The 22,233-nt window shown below is 40.9% G+C and overlaps 2 protein-coding genes across 3 annotated transcripts; one reads left to right on the top strand and one right to left on the bottom strand.

Annotated features, from left to right (window-relative positions):
* Positions 1-81: 81 nt before the first annotated feature.
* rgs11 (regulator of G protein signaling 11) lies at positions 82-11,198 on the bottom strand. Its single transcript, XM_069164395.1, has 18 exons — positions 11,114-11,198; positions 10,034-10,227; positions 9,638-9,734; positions 9,334-9,384; positions 8,057-8,163; positions 7,770-7,821; positions 7,444-7,502; positions 7,164-7,240; positions 7,016-7,097; positions 5,293-5,361; positions 4,755-4,778; positions 4,596-4,657; positions 4,241-4,354; positions 3,951-4,066; positions 3,376-3,463; positions 3,154-3,292; positions 2,353-2,435; positions 82-2,259 (listed from the first exon to the last, which is right to left on the bottom strand). The coding sequence occupies exons 2-18, from the start codon at positions 10,094-10,096 to the stop codon at positions 2,121-2,123; spliced, it is 1,422 nt and encodes a 473-aa protein (XP_069020496.1). The 5' UTR covers positions 10,097-10,227; positions 11,114-11,198; the 3' UTR covers positions 82-2,120.
* On the top strand, positions 11,149-15,394 carry ints15 (integrator complex subunit 15). 2 transcript variants are annotated; one of them, XM_069164396.1, is made up of 8 exons: positions 11,149-11,221; positions 11,681-11,881; positions 11,991-12,212; positions 12,371-12,536; positions 12,678-12,955; positions 13,094-13,331; positions 14,049-14,088; positions 14,958-15,394. In XM_069164396.1, exons 2-8 carry the CDS (start codon positions 11,687-11,689, stop codon positions 15,199-15,201), a joined length of 1,383 nt encoding a protein of 460 aa, XP_069020497.1. In that variant the 5' UTR covers positions 11,149-11,221; positions 11,681-11,686; the 3' UTR covers positions 15,202-15,394. The 2 variants fall into 2 exon arrangements, with proteins under 2 accessions (XP_069020497.1, XP_069020498.1); XM_069164397.1 differs by having other exon boundaries at positions 11,182-11,267.
* Positions 15,395-22,233: the final 6,839 nt, after the last annotated feature.

The raw sequence follows: 22,233 nt of genomic DNA, 5'->3' as shown, positions 1-22,233 counted from the left end.
AATGCAATGTTCCACGTAAAACGTGATTTTGTTTGCTGTTTAAAAACAGAATTTAGCCCACCAAAAATAAATCTGTTGTATAAGGAGAAACCTTTCATGTTTTTTATTGCTTGTAATGTGAAAGTACTTTTTCTTCCCTAACACACAAACTCATACTTACACACCGGAGAGCAGATGGGGAACCGACGGAAGCAGATTATCGTAATCCTCAGAAATGTAGAAAGTGCTTGTGTTGAAATATCCCTCTGAGTGTGTGTGAGAGTGTATTTGCCTGTCCTGCTCCCATATATATATATATATATATCTTACCTCCCATTAGTCAATTTGATGGTCCCACAAAGCTTCCAGATCCCACAACATCAGGCTTAACTGCTTTGGTGTGGTTGGCATGTGAGTTGACTAAAACAAGTGTAAGGCATTTAAATCCTGACTGTTGTTTTGTTTTAACGGATGTATCAATGTTTCATAAAGTAGGAGACATTTTAAGCAGACTCGAAAAGGAATTATTAACATTCTTTTCAGACTTTTAGAGTCTTGTACGAGTCAAAAACACTGGATTTTACTATTCCCGTAATGTGTAAACTTATAACTCACTAAACCCGATAGCGTCCTCATTGTCTTTTTTTCCTGTAGGTTAATTCAGCAGGTTTCATTCAGATGCACAGAAGACAATACAACTGTTTTCACAGGTGAAGTAGTGCTTTTCTTAACAAGTACACCAACATTTGTGTGTTAAATTGGTGGCGTGCTCCTTTAATCTTAGTGATTATTATTAGTGTGGCCCTTGCGTTTATGTGCTGTACTGATGTGCTCAAATCTCAGGTTCACTCTCAGACCATAAACTGTGATAAAGAGTCCCAAATTGTGATTTTTTCCAGGAGTACAAACGCTTGTGTTACTTTGACCACACGCAGCCAGTAGAGGGAGCCATACCTGGAGAAGAAACTGCAGCTCTCAGGACCGATGATGGACAGAAGGGAGGTAGTTTACACAAAAGATTTAAAATTAGATCAAGAAGTAATAGGAAAGGAGAACTTTTGTCCAAACAGAGATCAGAAGGGATAAAAAAAAAAAAAAACATTAAAAAAAACTGCATGCATAGACAAATGGCTTCATCATAAACAGACCAGAGCTGATATTTTTTGTAAACAATTTTCATTATAGCATCTTGTGGAAGTAACTTTGTCATGGTTGAATTACGGCATCATGGGTAGGCACACAAGTTTAATTTTTTTTTTTTCAGTATAAATTGTATTTGATAAGCTTCTTATTTGTTGGATGCTTAAATTCCTTTGTACTTTTTGAGTTAGTCTTCACATATGGGATTTAATAAATCCTAACACAAACCATGTAATAAGTTTGAAATGAACAGTAACGCCTACGAACAAATAGATGTACGTATGAAAGACAGAGAAGATAGAGAAGAGAGAAAGTCAAAGGAAAGTAGATCGAAAGCTGCATCACAGATCCACACCCACTCACCGATGTTCACAGCAAGCAGAGCTGAGGGCACAGTACAACACCGACTGCTGTTGTGACATTTTATTGGGATGGAAACGTGCTTGAGCCAAACAGCAACAACATATACAGCATGATGCTTCAGCGTGGAATGAACCAGACATGCAAAACTGTACGAGAATCACAGACATGCTGAGGCAGACTTCTGACTACACACACCTCTACTCTCCATGAACTACCCCTTTACCTAAACCTGCTAGTAAGAAACAGAATCTTCTATGTTAAAGGTATCTGATGGTTTCGAGGGGGAAAGGAACATTTGACATAAGGGATAATAATTAAATAATTCCACACACTTTTTGGGCTGAGATGGGATGCTGGATGAATAAAGGCTGCACTAAAAAGCTCTTTCCTCTCCTCAGATGTGATGCTGCTGAGGTATGCAGTAACTGACACCTGCTCTCCAACAGGAAGCTGAAATCCTAACTCTTAATATAGCAGCGGTGAAAGTAAAGCTCTGGTTTGACTTGACAAGAAAACAAAAAAAGCAGAAGAGAAATCCTCAGATGGTTGCTGTGGTGACCGACCGAGACAATGAAGTGATTTCTGAGTCTGACACGTTTTTGTTTTTTTTGGGCCCGCCATCAGGCCTGGGCCCGCCATCAGGCCTGGGCCCCAGCTACAGAGTTGGTACCTGCTTGCCCCGCCCCCTTGGCAAGCCCGTCTTCCTCCGTTGCCTGGGTGACAGCCTGAGCAGGGGAGGGGCTAGCATGCCGCTGGCGTCTCATGAAGGGGAACACACTGAGAGGAAAGAGAGGAAGAAGAAGAAACGGTAAAGAGGGATGTGCCGAATAAATACATGGCAATGACAGGGTAGCTAATATAAAATGTCACCTTTTCTTCGTTTCCTGGGGGACGATAGCTTTAGCCAGCATGTTTTTGTACAGGTCAGATTTCAGATACCTTGGGTAAGAGTCCTAAATACACACACACACACACACACACACACACACACACACACGCATGTGAGAGTTTAGTTCATAGAAAGGAAAAGAAAAACTTGCACGAGCCCCTGAAGATGACAAAAAGTATGTCTTTGTAATTATGTTTGTCCAAAGGATTTCCATAAGAGCACCTTACAAATTTCCATTAGATGCTCCATGTGTTACTGAGCCCGAAGCTGTGAGTGGAACCACTCAACTTAAACTTAATTAAGTTGCCTTTTCGAGCCATATAAAAGGTAAATGGCCTGCACATGTAAAGTGCTTTTTCACCAGAGCGGTTTTACAATTTCCCTCCCATTCACACAGGAATGGTGCGACGCAAGGCGCTCGCCTGGAAACAGGAGCACCTTGGGGTTCAGTGTCTTGCCCAAGCATGTGGATAGAAGGACCTCGGGATTGAACTGGCAATCTTTAGGATCAGTGCCCTTTACTAGTTTTAGTTAGATAGTGATTTACATTTATTTGATGTAATTAAGGATTCATCACAAACATCAACAACACAAGAGGGATGATGAGAGTAAACACCAAGAACACAGTCACAAAAAACAATGATCCTGACATAACACACAAATATGGGGGGGGGGGGATAATGTCAGATTTAGTCTGTGACGAAGCATAAGATTGATGTGGAATCAATATTCAAGTTTAATTGAGTGCCATTAAACTGCAATGAATGAGTCAGGGGTCAGACCTTCTTCATGAGGAAGTAGATGTGCATCTGCGCATCATCCATGACAAAGCGATGTGGGTGTTTGATCCCGTGTAAAGTTTTATCCATTGTTTTGCTGTCGATGTTGACCCAGCGGGCGGCTCCAGGAGCCAGGAAGTTCCTGGAGACACACAAAGGAGTGAGAGCATCGTCATCGGATGAAGTCATATACGAGCGACTTGTTCGGCTCGTTTGTGCACTTACTTGTAGATCTCCTCCACTTTTTCTACAATCTTGGAACTTTCTCCGTGTCTGATGTCCTCACATGCCTGCCAGAAACACAGGTTCTCCGCTGAGAACACACACACACACACGCGCACACACACACACACGCGCGCACGCACACAAATGACACGCATTGGGAGACTTTTTATAGCGTGGATGGCCTCTGTGGAAAACTTTGGCTCCTGGCAATATCTCATCGGTACGCCTGCACAGATGAGGAAACCCCTCTCCTACCTTTTTGTTCTCTGCCTTCCTCTGCTGTATCTCTTAAATCTGTCATGGACTTTCCTCACTCCTCTCTATTTTTTCTTATCTACTCGTTGCAATCTTCTCAGTTAACCATGTCATGAAATTCTTCTTCTTTTGTCTTGTCTTTCCCATCTCTCTCTCTTAGGATTGGAAAATGTCATGAGGGAAGATAATGAAATTCTGACTAAAAATGAGAATCATATGAATAACATTTAAATTGATTTTTTTTTTTGGTATTGTAAATCACTCACACACTGTGGGAAACTATTTCATTACAGTCCAACATTTTCATTACTCTTCCTCACCACTAAACTCTTTCTCCAGGTAGGTCATGAACTCCCTCTTGCCCATGTCGTCCTTGAGAAGCTCCATGAAGCTGAAGCTCCAACACTCAACTCGAAGACGTGTTGGTGTGGGCACCCTGCTCAACGAAACGCACAAAGAACACATGAAAAAAAAGACACTCAGAGGTACATCCAGACACAACTGTAAAATTTAAACAAAGTGAGATGCAACAAAAGCTAAATAAGGTTTTTTTTTGAGTGTGTGAACTGCTATAGTTGACTGTTGAGTTTGTATGTTTCTATTGTCTCACATTTCTGAGTTCATCGTCCAGTGTGCAGTGTCATCAGAGATCCAGGGGTTACTGGGAAGGCAGCCCTGCATAATGGGATCGTGGTTCTGGTACTGCTCGCTGTATTTCAGAAACCTGCACACGCACGTGCACACACACACACACACACACACACACACACACACACACACACACACACACACACACAGTATTATTGTATTAGAGCTGCAGATCATAAGAGTTAATGGCCACTAATTCCAACTTGCCTCAGGAAGCATCCATTAGTGGCTCCTATAGTGGGAGCACTAAGCTGTGTGTCTGTGTGTGCACGTCTGTGTGTGCACGTCAGTGTGCGTGTCATCAAACAGACACATACCCTTCCAGGCAGATAGATGACTTCACACGGTTCCTTCCAAGGGCCCTTCTACTCGTGTCAATCTGTCAACAAAGGCAGAAGTCCCACATACAAGTGTACACACTGTAATATATACACTTAATGCACTTAAAGTGATTGCACCTAAATGATGATATTTACCTCTCTTTTGTAGTAGTCACTGTTCTAGTTCTGTAAAGAGGAACACAGTGTCATCACATGAGGTCACACACTGACTGCATTGTACATTTATATACAGTGTGTATATCTCATGTTCATTTTATACAGCCCTATCAATAGTTGAAGACTGCTTCCCTGTGTTCAAACACACACAATGGCTTTAAATATTAATATATGACATAGTCTGATGAGGAATGTACTGTATACTGGTCTTAGAATAATATATTTATCATTGCAGTTGGATATTTTTGTGAACTGCTGCTAATTGAGATTTGTTCAATCAGACATAATTTCCATGTGGACCTTAATAATTTTTTTTTAACCTCAATGTATAATTTTAAAAATATTATAATGTCATTGTTCAGCTCACTTGTACACTTACTTTCAAAAATCCCAGTAGCAAGAAAGAGGGAAAACAATAAAATATGGAGAGCAGAGACAGAGAGTATATAGATGTGTTATCACATCAGGTCAGAGAGGTAACATAAAAAAGGAGCTGAAGAATTGTGAAGTCACTGACCAGCGTAACTCGTGAGCTGAAGCTATTCGGTCGCTCGAGACCGACGTCCAACACATTATGCACCCCAGGCTGAAATAAAAAAAAAAAAAAAAAAATACACAATAAGAAAATGTGTGTGAGCACTTATCCCTCCTCCAGCTTTCCGTTCCACTAGCTCTGACTTATATTTCTCGGTTTCTTTCTTTTTCTCCAAGCACTCATACCTAATTCATAAGGTCAAGACAAGATGGAGTACCTGCTCCAAACCCCCGTCTTCTGCTTCGCCCTCTCTACACTTCCCATCATCCCTTTCCCTACTACTCCCCACTTTTTGCTTCCCCTTCGATCTTTTCTCTCCGTCTGTTTGTCTCGTTGTTCAGGTAACACATAAAGGATGTGGAGTAGAAGGTTTTTCATTCTCTCCCAGCTTCTCCTCCACCTCCTCCTCCTCTCTCCCTCTCTCTCTCCCAGTTTCTCCTCCTCCTCCCCTCTCCCTCCCTCCCAGTTTCTCCTCCTCCTCCTCTCTCCCTCTCTCTCCCAGTTTCTCCTCCTCCCCTCTCTCTCCCTCTCTCCCAGTTTCTCCTCCTCCTCCCCTCTCCCTCTCTCTCTCCCAATTTCTCCTCCTCCCCTCTCCCTCCCTCTCTCACAGTTTATCCTCCTCCTCCTCTCTCCATCCCTCTCTCCCAGTTTATCCTCCTCCTCCTCTCTCTCTCGCTCTCTCACAGTTTCTCCTCCTCCTCCTCGCTCCCTCCCTCTCTCCCAGTTTCTCTTCCTCCTCTCTCTGTTTCTCCGTTTGCCAGCTGAGGCTTTTACCGGATAAGTTGAATATTTCATGCAGGAGGCAGAAGGGACTGTGGATGAACATTAGTGGGACCTCAGACTGTTTTATATGCTGTGATATAGCCTTTAAATAGCAGTATAGTATTATATGGCTATGGATGGATCAAATTACATTGTGGAGTGTATATAAAATGCAGTATGGTACAGTATAGCATACTATAGTATAGCATTGTGTAGATATTGCAGGATAATGCAATAAAGTCTGGTATAAAGTGCAGTACAAAAGTATATTGTAGTGTATGGTACAGTATAGTGAAGTATTGTGCAGTTCAGTATAGTGCATTATGATGCAGCATATAACAGTATAGTATCGGGTATATTATATAGTGCAGTATAGTATACGTTGCAGTGTATTATAGTGTACAATATACAGAGCAGTAAATGTAGTGTAGTATAGTGTGTCGTGCAGTATAGTATAGTGTACCGTATATAGTGCAGAAGAGTCTAGCAAAGTCCTGTACAATATAATATAGTATAGTGCAGTACAGTGTATATAGTATAGTGTACAATATATAGTCCAGTAGAGTATAGCGTAGTTCAGTACAGTGTATATAGTATAGTGTACAATATATAGTCCAGTAGAGTATAGCGTAGTTCAGTACAGTGTATATAGTATAGTGTACAATATATAGTTCAGTAGAGTATAACATAGTCCAGTATAGTATAGTGTACACTATATAGTGGAGTACAGTAAATATTGCGGTATAGTACAGTGCAGTATAGTGTGTATATATAGTATAGAACACTACAGTATTATATCGTATAATTCAGTACAGTATAGTGCAGTACAGTATTTAGTATGGTACAGTATAATATAGTATAGTACAGTACAGTACAGTATAGTGCAGTACAGTATATAGTATAGTACAATAAGTATAGTATAGCGCAGTAGCAGTGGACCTACCGGGGGTCTGTTGATGAGCCAGTACGACTGCTCCTGACATTCTAGAACAATGCGATCAGCCTTCCGCCTCTGTTTGGACGCTCTGAACATAAATCAGAGTTAGTTTGTGTACGTGTGTAATTGTGTGTTGGTGCATGTGTGAATGTACCTGAGTTGCTCTCTGGCTTGCATCACCACAAAGTCCCATGTGTGGTTGATCCTCTTGTGCAACACACTGTACCTCTCCTAAAAAAAAAAAAATTAAAAAAAATTAAAAAAAAACAAAGAGGAGAAAAAGGAAGGAAGGAAGGGCAAATAGGACTTGGGCCTCTTGCCCCAATCTTGCTACTGTATAATTCATATCACACACACACACACACACACACACACACACACACACACACACAGTCTCTGCCTCTTAGACACTTATACACACACTCTTTCCTCACCTTTTCATATTCCATCAGTTCTCCTTGCTTTCTTATGTTCTTTTTAGCCAAATAGATTGCTGATGGGAGGAAAACAACAGCAAAGAAAGATGTGAAAACAGAGGTTAAGATCATCTGTTTCACTTAAGGTACCTGTAAGTGCTTAGCATGACTCTTTTAAAACATTCTTAAATAGAGTAGTATGTTTGGTTTATACAATATATGCAGTATAACAAGTGGAAAATGGTTGTTTTACCTCACAATCAAATATATAAAGAGGTATTGCATCTGTGCCCACCCTCCTCACGCCTTGTCCAACCCCTTCCTACCCTCTTCTCTTTTCTTACCATAGTCCAGCTCTGAGGCAGGCCACCGCGTGCTAGTCCAGAAGTAAGGGGTCTGAGAAAAACAAGTGATATAAATATATATATATATTTTTGGTTTGAGACTGATGTTGAAGCAGGTGATGAAAAAGTGGCAGCAGAGAGTGGCAGATGGATGAGGGATTATAAAGTGGGCTAATGGAGTGAGAGTGAAAAAAGCGAGACAGACACTGATGGAGAGAAAGTGACAGTTTAGTCAAAGATAGATGGAGGTAGAATGAAACACACTGTGGGAGGGATGATTGTCTGACCTGGAAGCGGTAGGGCGACTCATCAGGCCGTAAAACGAGGGATCTTGGCTCTTTGAGAGGATAAATATATCCGTATCTCACCAGCATGTCACCGAGGTGCAGAGCCTCTGTTAAACACCACAGAAGAAGTCCCAAACTTATCACTGGATTGTGTTTTAGATTAGTCTTCTTCAGAGTAGAAAAATCATAACTTTTTAATGGTGCTCACATAACATTTTGTTTGTAACAGTAATTACATTTTTTATTTTTTTTATATCGCACATCACAAGTCATATTAAGGCACCGAACTGGAAGTTGGCTAACTCGGCCGGTGGAAGTGTCTGGTGTGCATTGCTCTTCCTACAGAGCAGTAAACATTTATACAGCTGACACAAGACAGATTTATCTGATGGTGATAGGCTTAATTGGTACTGTGTGAACTCGTTTCATTTTTAGTCCAAAAACTCGTTCATTTATATGTAAAAGTTCCTCACTATCGCTTTAAGAATTAACAAAGATTTTTATCATCTCTAAATCACGTTTGATGACGCACGAGAGGCATGCTGACGTCATCGGCACTGAAGCTTTCAACTGAACTAACTAATTGTGGAAAAAACAAATGATCATAATTGGCAAAATGCTGTTGGCCCTGTTTGTCATGCACATTTGGTTTTTGATCAAACACATGCACACCGTCAGCAATCTCTCAAATCAAGGCTTTGTTCCAGTGATGAAATGCCTCATCAGTCTTCAGTCTCCTCATTTGTTAAAGAGCCCTACTTTTATAACTGACAGCTACCAAAAAAAGCTGTGCAGTGCAATTTAATCAACTCTTCTCTCTCTCTCTCTCGCTCTCTCTCTCTCTCTCTCTCTCTCTCTCTCTCTCTCTCTCTCTCTCTCCCCCCCCCCTTTGCTGACTGACTCCACTTTCTCCTTTAGTCTACTCTGAGGCAAAAGGGACCAGCAGGCTATTTTTTTCCAACTCCTAATTTGGTTCAAAATCCCCAAGGCGCAGACCTCCACAGGGACACTAATCAAACCCAGATCATCAGGTGAGTTAATCAAACTTGGACCCACTGGGGCTCACCCCATTCCTGTTTACAGGTAATAGCAACCTCCCCCAATACACACATAAATCACTACTACGTCAGCTGGAGAGAAAACACCATATCCTGGCAACACACTAGCAACACCACAACAAGCCAGGCACACTGAGACCGAAAATTACAGCAGGTCCTTCAAAGTCCTTTATCTCACACACACAATGTACAGTACACTGTATCAAGACATGTACTCACCCTCCTCACAGATACAGTATTTCTGGATCAGCCAGGTAATTATATCATGACCTACAAAACAATAGAAAGAGACAGAAATAAATATGGGGGGGAGAGCAGGGGGGGGTTAGTTCCTCCAACCACTCTGCAAAGCACACAGTATTCTCCAAAATTTACTGCTGCATTATGTATGACCACTGGGACAAAAGCAAGCTGCAATGTGCCAGTTCACACATGCACATAGATTTAAATGAACACTGACATAAAGGGACACACACGCACACATACATATAAATATATAATATAAATATAAGAATACACACACCTGTCATGGCGTGTGGGATGACAGTGATGAGGAGCCTTTGGTTTCTCATCTTCATGCCCATGTCAGGGTCCTGCATGGCCACAATCATTTTCTCCATCTGCCAGGGAAACACACACATACACACACACACACACACACACACACACGTGAACATTCAGATACACACAATACAGAAGACTTCAGTCAACACGCACATAAATAAGTCAAAAATAAAGAATAACAATGATCATATCATATGTTCTACCCTGTTTTACACTCATTTGTTGTCATTTTGGAGCTCGTTCAGATATGTTCTCGGACTTATGAAGGATTGCGTTGTATTTGCACCCAGGCTTACAGTATAAAATGTCACATAATAAAAAGAAAATCAGAGAACACAGAGTCGTACGACCCTACCTTTCGAAAGCATGTAATTTGTTCCCGGTGCCACCCTCCTTTATCCAGGGTGTTGATGGTCATCCCGCGGGCTGCTTGGGATCTCTCGACGGGACGGGGAAAAGTGCAAGACCGAAGTGCTGCCGGGAGCGCGCAGCAGAGTGTGCACCGCTGTTTTTCCCCATCAGGCGGTCCTGTGCCTGGCGAGCGCGCCCCTGTGTAGATTATAAAGGATTACGCTACATAGAAGTGTTTTTCAATATGTTTTATAGCCGAGTTTCTGCACAGCCTGATAACAACAGTTTGCCTGGATGTGTTTGTATTCCTGTATATTTAGTGGGTTTCACTAAATAGAAAACAAAAGTATATAGAGATTCTCAACAATATGAGAATGATATGCTGTGTAGGAAATATTTTGGTCCGCAATCACCCCACTATTTTTAAAGTCAGGTTTCTTGTAGCGAGTCAGCCCTTATTTAACATGACACAACGAACATATCCAGCATCCCTACACCCAAACATGCGTCTCCCCAGTTCACGGAGGGTTTATTTACTCCGACCATTAACTCTGAAGAAGCCTAAACGGGTATTGCATCAAAAGCTGCAACGTAAATGTATGGATCCAAGAAAATATGCAATTCTGCATGACAGAAAAATAATAAAAATGTAACTTAAAAAAAATAATGTTGACAAACTTAGTCTAACATAAATAAACAAACAACTCGTTGTTGTTGTTTTTTTAATCTTCTTTAATTTTAACCCTCCTGTCAAAATGACCCGCAGCTGTGTTCAACCAAGTTCTATTTTATTTCTATATTTTTTATATTTTTGGGGGGATCATTGGTCATCATTCTTTAAAGAAACCCTCACAGCCTCCTTTGTCACCAATGATCCCCCAAAAAAATATGAAAATAAAAATAGATCTTGGTTGAACACAGCTGCGGGTCGTTTTGTTGATTGTTGTAGGCTAAATAATGCTAAATGTTCTGCTTATATAGGAAATAAAAGATAAATGTAAAATGTAAAATAATTTAATGTTGATGTGGCTCGTGCATGAATACTTGCGATGACTGACAGTTGTTGATCAAATTTCACGCGGACCTGCAGAAGCAGCGGTTTTGATCCCACGCAGGCCACCGTAGCGACAGGAAGCAGCTCCGCCGTCGTCGTGAGACGTTTCGCTAGTCTCGTCTTCGGGTCATTTATTAGGTGAATTAACAGCTCCTTCTTTTTTTTCTTTTTTTTTTTTACAGAGGTAAGAGCTTTACACGTGTTTTCTAAAATGCCCCCAAAGATAACTGACGCTGATGAGCTTCATCACGGGACCGTAAACAGCCGCTTCGGCTAACCTTGGCTGCTACTAGCTGCAGCGTGGCTGCAGGATGGAGGAGACCGACGGACCTGATGTGGATGTGGAGCCTGTTTGGTGCATAAACAAGCAAGAACTAAAGCAAGAACGAGTGCATCGTTGTGGCACAGCTCCGTCGTATTTAGCTTGCTTGTCTTCGCGACATCATGTATAACCCCCGGGTGCAAAACGTGACGGTTGCAAACTTATTAATTACACCGATTTCAGCACCTTCTCTCCCCGCGTCACTCCGGACTTGTCAATAATGCACTTTGTTTGAACTGAAGACGAAAGATTGTCTTGCTCTGTGTCTCTTCCAGGTTGTGATGGGCGACATCCGTCAGTCGCTGCTGCCGCGGGATGTCCTGAGTGCAGCTAAGGAGCTGCTGTACCACCTGGACATTTACATTTCTAACATGGTGCAGTCCGGCCGGCAGCCTCCTCAGGTCGACTCGAAGACCCTGGAGCTGGTGGAGGAGTTCATTCTGCATGCACCCAAGGACAGAAACGCGCCAGCCAGGGTCAGACGTGACCCCAACATGCTTGGGCATGATTCAACTAAATTAATACACACACACACGTGGACAGCCAGTAACACGTGTCTTGTGTTTGTTTGTTTTTTTCTTTCAGAGGATGAGTGCCCTGCAGGAGCTCCAGCTGCTGGAGATCATGTGCAGCTGTTTTCAGGAGCAGAGTCGTGACACCGTCCGCCAGCTCATGTTCTCTGCCCTCTTTAATCTCCAAGGCAACCAGGCGGACGAAAGTCGCATGTCATTGCTGGGCAAGCTGGTCTCCATGGCAATCGCCGTGGGCAGGGTTCCCATCTTGGAGTGTGCCGCCACGTGGTCACAGGTGAGGAATCAAACACGCGTATTTAAATGTCCTTTTAAATGTGTGTGTGAAGACGCGTGTCCAGTTTGTGTTGACATTTGGACTCCTGAGTGTTTCTGTGGATCTGTGAGTGAGTGATGTGCTGGTAATAAGCCTCTGCGTGTGTTTGTGATGTGCAGAGAACCCATCGTGTGTACTGCGTACGCCTGGCTCAGGTGTTGGTAGATGATTACTGCAGTCTGGTACCGGGCTCTGTGTCGACCCTGCAGAACATCCACAGCGCGAGTCCACGTTTCTGCTGCCAGTTTATCACTGCTGTCACCACCCTCTATGACCTCACCTCAGGTACTTCAGGATGACGCGGAAGTAAAAAAAAAAAAAACATTTCAAAAACCTCCATGAAACGAGACGTGACCTTTTTAGATAAAAGGTTTTATTTTTGGCTTTGGGAATGTGACGTGTCATTTTATGTGCGTGTGTTTTCAGAGGAGCTCACGCCTCCGCTAGAACTCCTCCAGATGATCGTGTCGTGGATCCAAGATGACCCTCGCCTAGTCCTGATCACCTTCCTGAACACCCCCATCTCTAGCAGCCAACCAATGAGCTCACTCGATGTCACGCCGTTAGGAGGGTTGGTTCGCTGGTGCATCAAAGCACCGCTGGCCTACAGGGGAGACAAGAAGCCGGCGCTGACCAATGGAAGCCCCGAGAGTGAGCCGGAGGCGGGGCCTCTCTTCTCTGCACTGCATTTAAGTGTCCTACAGGTGTGTGTTTAGATACATTATTGTCTTATACAAGTTATGATATATATATACACACAGTGCACAAAATCCCTACATCATGCACAGGTAAGGTTATCAAACTGTTTTCCCAAATCATCGTCCATCTTCTGCCTCGTTTAGGTCTTCATGCTTTTGCCCACCATACTCAATGAGAAGGGGCTTTACGGTCTCCTGGCGCTGCTTCAAATGGACTCTTTGGCTGCGCTGACCTCTGACCTTTCCCGCCTATTGGACCAGGCCGACAAACACACACACAAGTCATTAACAGACACGCACGCATTGTCCCAGCTGGCCCTTGACCGGCTGGCGCAGGCCCTGCAGGTGGCCATGGCCAGCGGAGCCCTGCTCTGCTCCAGAGGTAAGAGTGTGGAGATGGATGATGGGGAAATACAAGTGTTACAAAAGTAGAGGCAAGAAAAATGGGTAGAGGAGAGGCATTAGATATCTACTTGCGTCAAAGGGAACAGTAGTTATGTTTTAAGGCTTAAAATTAGTTAGTCTGCACTGTGATGTCTACGAAAGACAACAAAATAATAATAATGTACAAAGCTCCCTTTTACCCTCAAAAACAGAACCTACAGTTGTAGGTACAAGTACGTGGGTGCTTAGTCTTTTACACAAACTACAATTAGTTAAAAAAAAATAAAAAAATAAAAAATTAACTTTAAGAAGTAAAAACTATCACTGTATTGACATTTGAAGACAGGTGCATTTTTTTTTTTTTTAGATATTTTAAATACCTGTAGATAACATATTGTCACCTCATAAAACAGCAAAATGTCATTAGTCCAGAGGGGCCCACATTTTTGCATCAACTATGCAAGTACCAGATCAAGTAGTGTGACAGCTTCTTAGCTAATTTGTATAGGGACTGGAACTCAAATGAACTTCAGGCTTCTACAAAAACCTTTTCCAACCACTCCTCCTTCTTTGCTGTACACCTGTTGAGGGAAACAACGTGTGATCAGCTACAGATTTCAGCTCTAAGTGAATAATAGAAGTATTAATTGGTTATAAATTGTCTTATTGCACTGTGGTGTTTGAGTGCTTATAACACATGGTATTGTCTTAACAGAGGACCTGAGAGCCATCTGTTCCCGTCTCCCTCACAACAAGTAAGAACCAATAAGTGCATCGCCTTGAGAACATCATCACTGGAATTTCTTTTTTTTTTCTTCCTTTTTTTTTTAATCCAGAATTGTACACTGCACTTTAGGATTTCATTTGTAAAATGACATAAATTTACCATCTAATAATCAATAGCCTCATTTGAACAGCAAACCCCACTGTGGCTCATTCTACGCTGTACAGTTGTACACTCCTTGTACCGGTTAAAGACAGCGCGTGGTGCTGAGCTGAAGTCTGAAACTTCCCCACCGAATGAAGCCTAAAAAATATAGCCATTTTATTTAAACAATACTTTACAACTTTGTAACTTTAACAAAAAAAAAAATACAGTTTAAATTCCTGTAAAGTTTAAGACAAATCCGTGTAATTTCTAATGAAGAGATAAGAAGTTATTTTAGTCTACTTTGTCTTTTGAAAATGAGGGTCTTTTCATCCTCTTGCGGCTCAGGAGCGCTGACAACACAAATGGATCAGTTTTAGAACCATCAACATATTTATAGCAAGCACCCTGACAGAAAGTACGACAATCAGATTTGTTCCTCGCACACATACTTTTATAGTCTAGTAATCTACTGTATACAAACATCGTTTCAAATTCTGACTGATCCATCTTTCATACAGTAAATCATCATGTTTATAGAAGTCAGAGCTTTGTGTCCCTCAATGACAAAACAGTCTCCAATTAACTTTAAGTCTAGTTTTGATAGGAGCCTCTTGTTTTACGTCCCCCTCAGCTTTTTGCTGTGATGTACAACATGTGACGAAACATAACGCCAATGTTTTTTGCTCCAGTTTAACATTTCTTCTTTTCTCTCTTTTTTTTGTTGTTGCTGTTTTTGTGTGTTTGAATTTGCAGTTTGCTCCAACTGGTGTTGTCGGGCCCAGTGATGTACTACAACAACATTCACACCCCTCCGCTGGCCTTCAGCCCACACGCAGCTCACTCACCTATCGCCTCGCACCCTACACACCCGACACACCCGACACACACACCCCACACAGCCCACACACCCCTGGCCACCCACCCCTCCTCTCACCCTCAGTACCCCGCTCAGCCCTTCATGACGGGGATGCCGTTCCCCTTCCGACCCAGCCACTGAAAACGAAAAACTCCCAACTCCCAACTCGTTTGCAGATGTGAAGATGTGTGTGGATGTCGGGTAATGAGTGTTGCTGTGTGTGAATCAATGTGTGTGTTTGTGAGTCATTTATTATGTATTATGGTGTTATTAGCACACTTGCTTCTGAGAACATGAGGCAAACATTTTTGTCCAATAAATATTTTTTTACTTGTCTAGGTGTTGTTCTTCGTGCCAACCACTTGGGGTCACTGTTTTTGCTGTTTCCAGCTGCCAGCACGGCAGACTTTAAATGTGAGGACAGGTCTGTTTCAGGGTATCAACGTTTTTTGGAAGTACAAGATGGCGTTAAGAAATCCCTCCATTCAAGGTGTAATTATTCTCATTGAACATGTGCTGGAGTCTAATTTTACAGTATACAATCAGAGTGAAACATTTTAATGTGGACTGAAGATAGTTTGCAAAGTCAAGCTTGATAATCATTGCTGGAATACACCAAACAAATCAACATGAAGCAAAACTCTTAAATTTAAGTTAGAAAATTAGAGTGGTAAAGACAGAAAAAGCTCCATGACGTGACCTATGTAAGTGAGCTTGACTCATTCTGACTTAAAAATAAAAAAGGACAAACATCTAAAGGCGCACTGTTCACCTCTGTCTGAAACTATGTGCAGAATTACGTAACGAGGAGATGTCACAGCCGAGCCCTGCGTGAATGAGCTTAGCCCTGTTCAGAGTCAGATAGCATATCGATCAACTGCAGCAGCACCTAAAAAAAAAAGAAAGAGAGTTCAACCCTGCCTGAGACCGCAGATGCCCTAATGAGGATTGCATCATCTGCAGTTATCTGCCTTTTACGTCCTCACAGTACACAAATGTTTTGGACAAGTTTAAATGAAATGGGTTGTTAGGTTTTGGGGATCCAAATAGGTATGCATGATATTTCTATATCCCCCACCTTTTTTAAAAAAAAATTTTTTTTTACTTTACTTCCTCATAAGCCCTTTCATGGATGCCAGTATGCTATTGTTATCAAGATGAGCAGTTGCTACTTCCTTTTATTTTTTTACTGGAAACCTTTTACAATGGTGCGGTTGTCATTTCTTTGATACATCCTGGAACAATTCCAGGGCAGCGTCCACATGAAGAAGCATTGTGGATGTTAGCGTTCACGTCACATTGTTTCCTACAAGCACAGAGGCTTTGCTGCTGAAGTCTGATTGTAATTTACCCACAAAATGATAGATTGTGGGCCCCCCACACACACACACACCTCCTTGCAGAGCTCCTGGGTGGGACGGCGATAACGATATCTTTTCTGAGAAAGTGAAGCATTTCTGTTGGGTCGTCGAAGGTGATGCATTAAGATACCATTCAAGTGAAAAGGGCGGGATGGAAGAGAGCGAGAGAGTGTGTGTGTGTGTGTGTGTGTGTGTGTGTGTGTGTGTGTGTGTGACTGTGAGGTTTGTTTATATACAGTGGTGTGAAAAAGTGTTTGCCCCCTTCCTGATTTCTTTTTTTTTTGCATGTCTGTCACACTTAAATGTTTCAGATCATCAAACAAATTTAAATATTAGTCAAAGATAACACAAGTAAACACAAAATGTAGTTTTTAAATGAAGGTTTTTATTATTAAGGGAGAAAAAAAAATCCAAACCCACATGGCCCTGTGTGAAAAAGTGTTTATCTTTGACTAATATTTGTTTATTAATTGATTAAATTTGTTTGATGATCTGAAACATTGAAGTGTGACAGACATGCAAAAAAATTGGAAATCAGGAAGGGGGCAAACACTTTTTCACACCACTGTAAATCATACACGGCCAGATTCTATTCACCAGTGTCAAAAGAAAAATTAATTTTCAAGAAGCGAATTTTTAGGTCATCTTTTCCTTTTAACCTAATATTTCTTAAAGTTTTATGATCAGGCGTTGTTTTGACAGTTAGAACAAAGCTCGTAGTCTCTTTAATCTTGTTTTCCATCGCATCTTGTAATTTATATACTGTATAATTGCATACTGACACCACCAAACCTTATTTTCCCTAATGTGGAAAACAAAGACCATGTTTTGCAAGCACATCATGTCACTAACACGCTGTCCATAGCTGACTCTGTATGTACACATTTGCATGGAGCAGATTTTCCATGGGCTTCAGGGGAAATCTTGGTTTGGGTTGGTCGGTTTCGCCACTGCAGGTATGTGTTTGTGAAGGGCTGTGTGTGTGTGTTAGCAGCTGCAGACTCATGGTTTCCTGTTGGAAAAATAAAACCTGTCCAAACCTCACTCAGGCCTCAGTCTAAGCTAACCATGAACCAGTGGGTAAACTTTAATTATGAGTTATCCTGAATTCAACTATGTCAGTCATTAACTAATGAACATCTGCACTCCTGGGCCTTTTTATCAGGTGAAAGTCCCCAAAGCTGATTTGTGCTTGAAATAACAAGAGAAGATCACAGAACAGATTTTCACTTCTTCCCCCCTGCATAGCGTTTTTGCATAACGAGAATGCAGGTGTTCAGTTCATCTATTTACACTTCCTCTAGTCATAAATACAGTAACAGCCTGAAAGTCACCTGCAGTTTCAGAGTTAACTGAGCACCTGGAAAAATGATCAAAACGACTTCTTTTGCCAAGTAAGAAGACATCAAACCATCACTGGAGGAAGACAAAGAACAAAACCAAATCTCTTTAGTAATTGACAGCATCCTGTGAGTGAATCTGTGTGCGGCATAAGGTATCATTATCAGGATTGTTTTGTTATATCCTACAACACAAGACTTTATTTCCACTTTCATTTCCTTTTCTCACAGAGAGGATCACCGCTACTGAGTTTACATCCTGCAACACTTGATCTCATAATTGACTTTACCTCAGAAACAGACTGAGCTGCTGATTAGTTCAAAGAGGACTGAAAACAGTTTTTAAAGGGATTTGGTGGCATTATGGAAACTCAAGATAATTCTTTCTCATACAAGCCTGAGTCCCTCCAAGAAAAAGTTTTTAAGATAAGCGTGGTATAATTGTTTGAAATTAGAGCTACGTTAATTTTGTATTATCTTGTGTAAACGTTACAAATAGAAAGGACAGCATGCATCCTGATTCAAAGTTCTGTGTATTACTTATATTATTTTGGGCTTCCTGATTTGTGTTTGAGAAGGAACAAAGTGTACAACCCTGCTTGCGGCACAAGTGAAGGAGGTAATAATTACCAGGTTCACCTTAACACCGTAGCATGCTTACATTTCCTTAACAGCCTTTATAATACAAATGTCATTCATTTTGCAGGTATTTTGGTGATAAAGCAAAAGTATTGGACAAATACTCAATGAAACGGTTACCAAAGCCATCAGATTGTATGCTTCTCTACCATTATGACAATCCATCCAGGTAGTTGTCCTGGTATTTCATTCAAACCTAAAAATGTCAATGTCCTGGTGGGACTACAAAAATAGTGAGATGTATTAGGATGCATCTTCTGTTAATCATGAATGTCTGTGCAAAATTAATGTTTTTATCAAGCTATTAATAGGGGAAAAAAGTCTCATGGGGCAAAAGAAAAGTCAGTAGAATTTATCCTCTTATGCTCGTAAAAAAAATAGGCAATCCACTGAGTCAAGACTCTTCAAGTCCACTCTAGGGACATCTACAACCTAACAAGAGAAAAAAAAAAAAAAAAAAAAAAATCAACTTTTATGAGCCTATAATGGTCAGTTCTGTTTTCCCCTGATGTTGCGATTGAGATGTAAATTAAATGACACATCATAGCATTTAGGTCATAGTTAAGATTTCGTACATGCTGCACTGGACTGCATTGCATTCAGAGGTGTTTCTAATATTCTGTCCACTGCACATGAGCAGCCCAGAAAATCATAACCACCGCAGTAAAACGCAGTCAGTACAACATCACTTTTAACTATGAATTCAATAACAGGCACATGAATTTACACATTTCTGATGATGTCACCAAAAACTGAGCTTCAGAAAGAGAGATGATAGGTCACTCTCTTGTAGCAGATTGGATTACATAATATAGATGTACCTAAAAAAAAAAAGTGGACAATGGATGTGTTTCACTCTGAACCACAAATGTCAACCTTGTGTGCCAACAGGAAAAGTCAAATAATCACTGAAGTCAGTAGTGTGCAAAATGTCGTGGCAATACACCTGGCAGTTGTTGAGATATTTCAGCCTATTATTATATTTCTTCCCTGGAGCCACACAACTAAAGTAAAAACAAATCTTCTCTGGAGTCTGATTTGCAGACATGATACAACTCAGCAGGAAGTCAGAAATTCATTGTTAACTTTTAAAATGAGAAAAACAAGTGCATCTGATGTGCTTCAGCATTGGACTATATTCAACAATTGAATAATGTTAGAAATGAATAGGTTTTCACAAAAGAGGATGTTTTCATGAGTAGGACGAGAAGTAAGTTGTTGCATGAGGTGTTTCTCAATGATTTCATAAAAGTGGTTTATTCTTGCAGCCTCCTGAGTCTCTGTGTTCTTCTTAGTTCATTTTTTTTTATCCAGACATTTCCAGTGAAGGTCCAGAACCAACTCCACTTTGCAATGGGTTTTTTTGTTCTAAGAAAACATTTCCTCCTACTTTTGCACAGTTGGAGTTTTGTTATGGTGCCAAGAGTGGTAGCTACAGTTACCACACCTTCTTACATGTTTCTCGACACCTGCCAGAACACATTAGAGCGTGAATTAATGGTAACGCAGATAAAACACAATTAAATCTGACTACAGTCTCCTTGGTGACTTTGCATTCTTGGCCCTAAACTACATGAAACTACAACAACAACATGCTATAAAAAATGCAGCTGAACTTTCAGAGCTCTAAATCCTTTAAAGTGAGACCCCCTTCTGTCCAGAAGTGAACTGAATAAAGTCCCATCATGTCCACTGCTTTGTTTTGCAGAAGTTATATAGTGGAGTGATTTTGGGCACTAACACGCATGTTCTGAAAACAACCGCACTTTAAGGTGGTTGTCGTGGACACCTGGAAAATATTCGTACTCAGTCACATCAGCTCCTCTTTCACGTCTCTTGATTTAATGAAACAAAATGTGGGAAAATTGTGTCGTGGGAACATTAATAAAATCTGAGTTCACGTCACCTGACTACTTTGCCCAAAATACTTGTTAGCAGCCTCAGACCGTGCATAAACATACAATTACTGAAGCCAACCCAAAAGAGCAATTAGAGGGACAGCAACCCAATCTTACTAAGGCTGTTTTGGTTCAATAATCAATAATTAAAAGTGATGGTAAATAAACGAGATTGCAAAACCAGGTATCAAAAAAATAAAAAGAACTGCATGTTTACAAAGATTTACTAATAATTTACCTTCAGTGGCGACAGCTTTGCTCCTGCCCACCACAAATGCCCAATCACAGGAGTTGTTGATTTGTCAACCCTGTCACACAGCAGTGAGTAATATAATAACTAAATTATCAATATTTACCCCTTTTCAGCTGCTGGCATAGAATTTGTGGGTGTTAAGTAAAGGCCAATCAAACTGCCTCTGTCTTCGCACTAATTCATGTCCCATTTTGGCTTTTCAAACTGAGGGTTGATGGTCTCCGAACCTTGCCCTGCAAGCATGAATTGTATAATATCGGACCATATTACTTCTGGATATCAACGGTGTCAAGTACAAAAAAGGAATAGAAATGGTCCCAGACAAGTAACTGGAAAAAAAAATCTGTGTCTGACTTAGTCAGCAGACTGACCACACTAGGCCTGTGCTCCTTTTCCACAGGGCTAACATTTTCACAGCTGCAGTAGGAAAAAAAACACTGTTTTGTGGACTTTGGGGGTCTAACAAGGTAAAAGTCATGGGCAGACTGGTGTTATGTTTGTTCTCATTTCAAGGTGAGCTGTGGATGGAAGTCGCCCATTTGTCTGCAACACACTGGGGGTTATTCAAGGTGATCCGTGGTTTAAACAAACCCTCTGCTTCCTCTCAAATCAAAATACATGGTTATAATATTTATATATTAAACTAAAAAGAGTGTCCAGTGACATGAATTGGACTCTCTCATTGTATGGCTATTATTAACTTTGTAGATTATAATTGCCATGTGCACATTTCGTGTCTGTGGTAGGTCATATCGCAGTCACCAACAGTGGAAAAAGGAAAAAGCACATTGTAAAAATAGGATTCTTTAAATACCTTAATTCAAGATTACACTTCATTAAAAATGAGTATTGTCAACAAACTATACTTAAAGCATTAAAAGAACGTCAAAGTGCTCATTGCTATGCATCGTTGTTTTCATGGATTATATCATAGGATCTTGCATTAATGTGTAAATGGAAATTTTACTGTTGCTGACTGAAATGGAGCTGATTTTCAATAGGCTACTTTATACATAAATGTCAGGCTAATTAAATCTTAATCTGCAAAGCCATTAAATGAATGCAGTGACTATTTTCCTGTAATGAAGCGAGGAACCTTAGTAGCCTAATAGACATATAACAACGATAATTTCCTCCACTGACAGTGACCTGAATTGTTTCAACGTTATGTCTTTCTGTTTGATCTCATACAGAGCAGTGTAGTTTTTGCTTTGCAGCTGTAATATATTATCTTCTCGAATCTATAATATTTTCTAATATATCTTTTGTATATAATATATCGTTGTTGGTTGTTTGTATATAATAAATATAGATATATACTGTACTGTATATACTGTGCATTTTATATATTTTTTTACTGCTATTTTATTGCTTTTCTGTTATTCTATTATTATCTTATTGCTTCCTGTATGCTGCTGTAGCGAAACAATTTCCCCTCGGGCATTAATAAAGTAACTAACCTAACCTAACCTACAACAGCAGTTCAGTCATCGTTACAATTAGTTTAAACGTATGCGGTGAGGAACATTTAGTCCTCCACGCACATTTAAACGTCACACTACCAGTGGCGAGGAGCCACAGAAACATGCGCGGGACAAGACCCGACAGTGCCGACATCGATCTCGCGATGATTCATTTTTTGGCGCTGACGTGAGATCACGCTCATTGGCTCCGGGCAACCG

This window comes from Embiotoca jacksoni, unplaced genomic scaffold, assembly GCF_022577435.1.
Source record: "Embiotoca jacksoni isolate LCO1_2020_lvr unplaced genomic scaffold, fEmbJac1.0.p SCAF_31, whole genome shotgun sequence".
Classification (NCBI taxonomy): domain Eukaryota; kingdom Metazoa; phylum Chordata; class Actinopteri; family Embiotocidae; genus Embiotoca; species Embiotoca jacksoni.
The sequence above is the reverse complement of the archived record's forward strand: the minus strand, read 5'-3'. Positions and strand labels throughout refer to the sequence as shown.

Excerpts from the sequence above, each read along its gene's own strand:
- rgs11 (XM_069164395.1), bottom strand. The coding sequence starts at position 10,096 with ATGACCATCAACACCCTGGATAAAGGAGGGTGGCACCGGGAACAAATT. Across the intron at positions 5,362-7,015 it reads GGCTCATCAACAGACCCCCG|CCTGGGGTGCATAATGTGTT; the intron begins GTAGGTCCACTG and ends TTTTTATTTCAG. Across the intron at positions 2,260-2,352 it reads CCCCAGGAAACGAAGAAAAG|TGTGTTCCCCTTCATGAGAC; the intron begins GTGACATTTTAT and ends CTTTCCTCTCAG.
- ints15 (XM_069164396.1), top strand. The coding sequence starts at position 11,687 with ATGGGCGACATCCGTCAGTCGCTGCTGCCGCGGGATGTCCTGAGTGCA. Across the intron at positions 11,882-11,990 it reads ACAGAAACGCGCCAGCCAGG|AGGATGAGTGCCCTGCAGGA; the intron begins GTCAGACGTGAC and ends TTTTTCTTTCAG. Across the intron at positions 13,332-14,048 it reads AGCCCTGCTCTGCTCCAGAG|AGGACCTGAGAGCCATCTGT; the intron begins GTAAGAGTGTGG and ends TTGTCTTAACAG.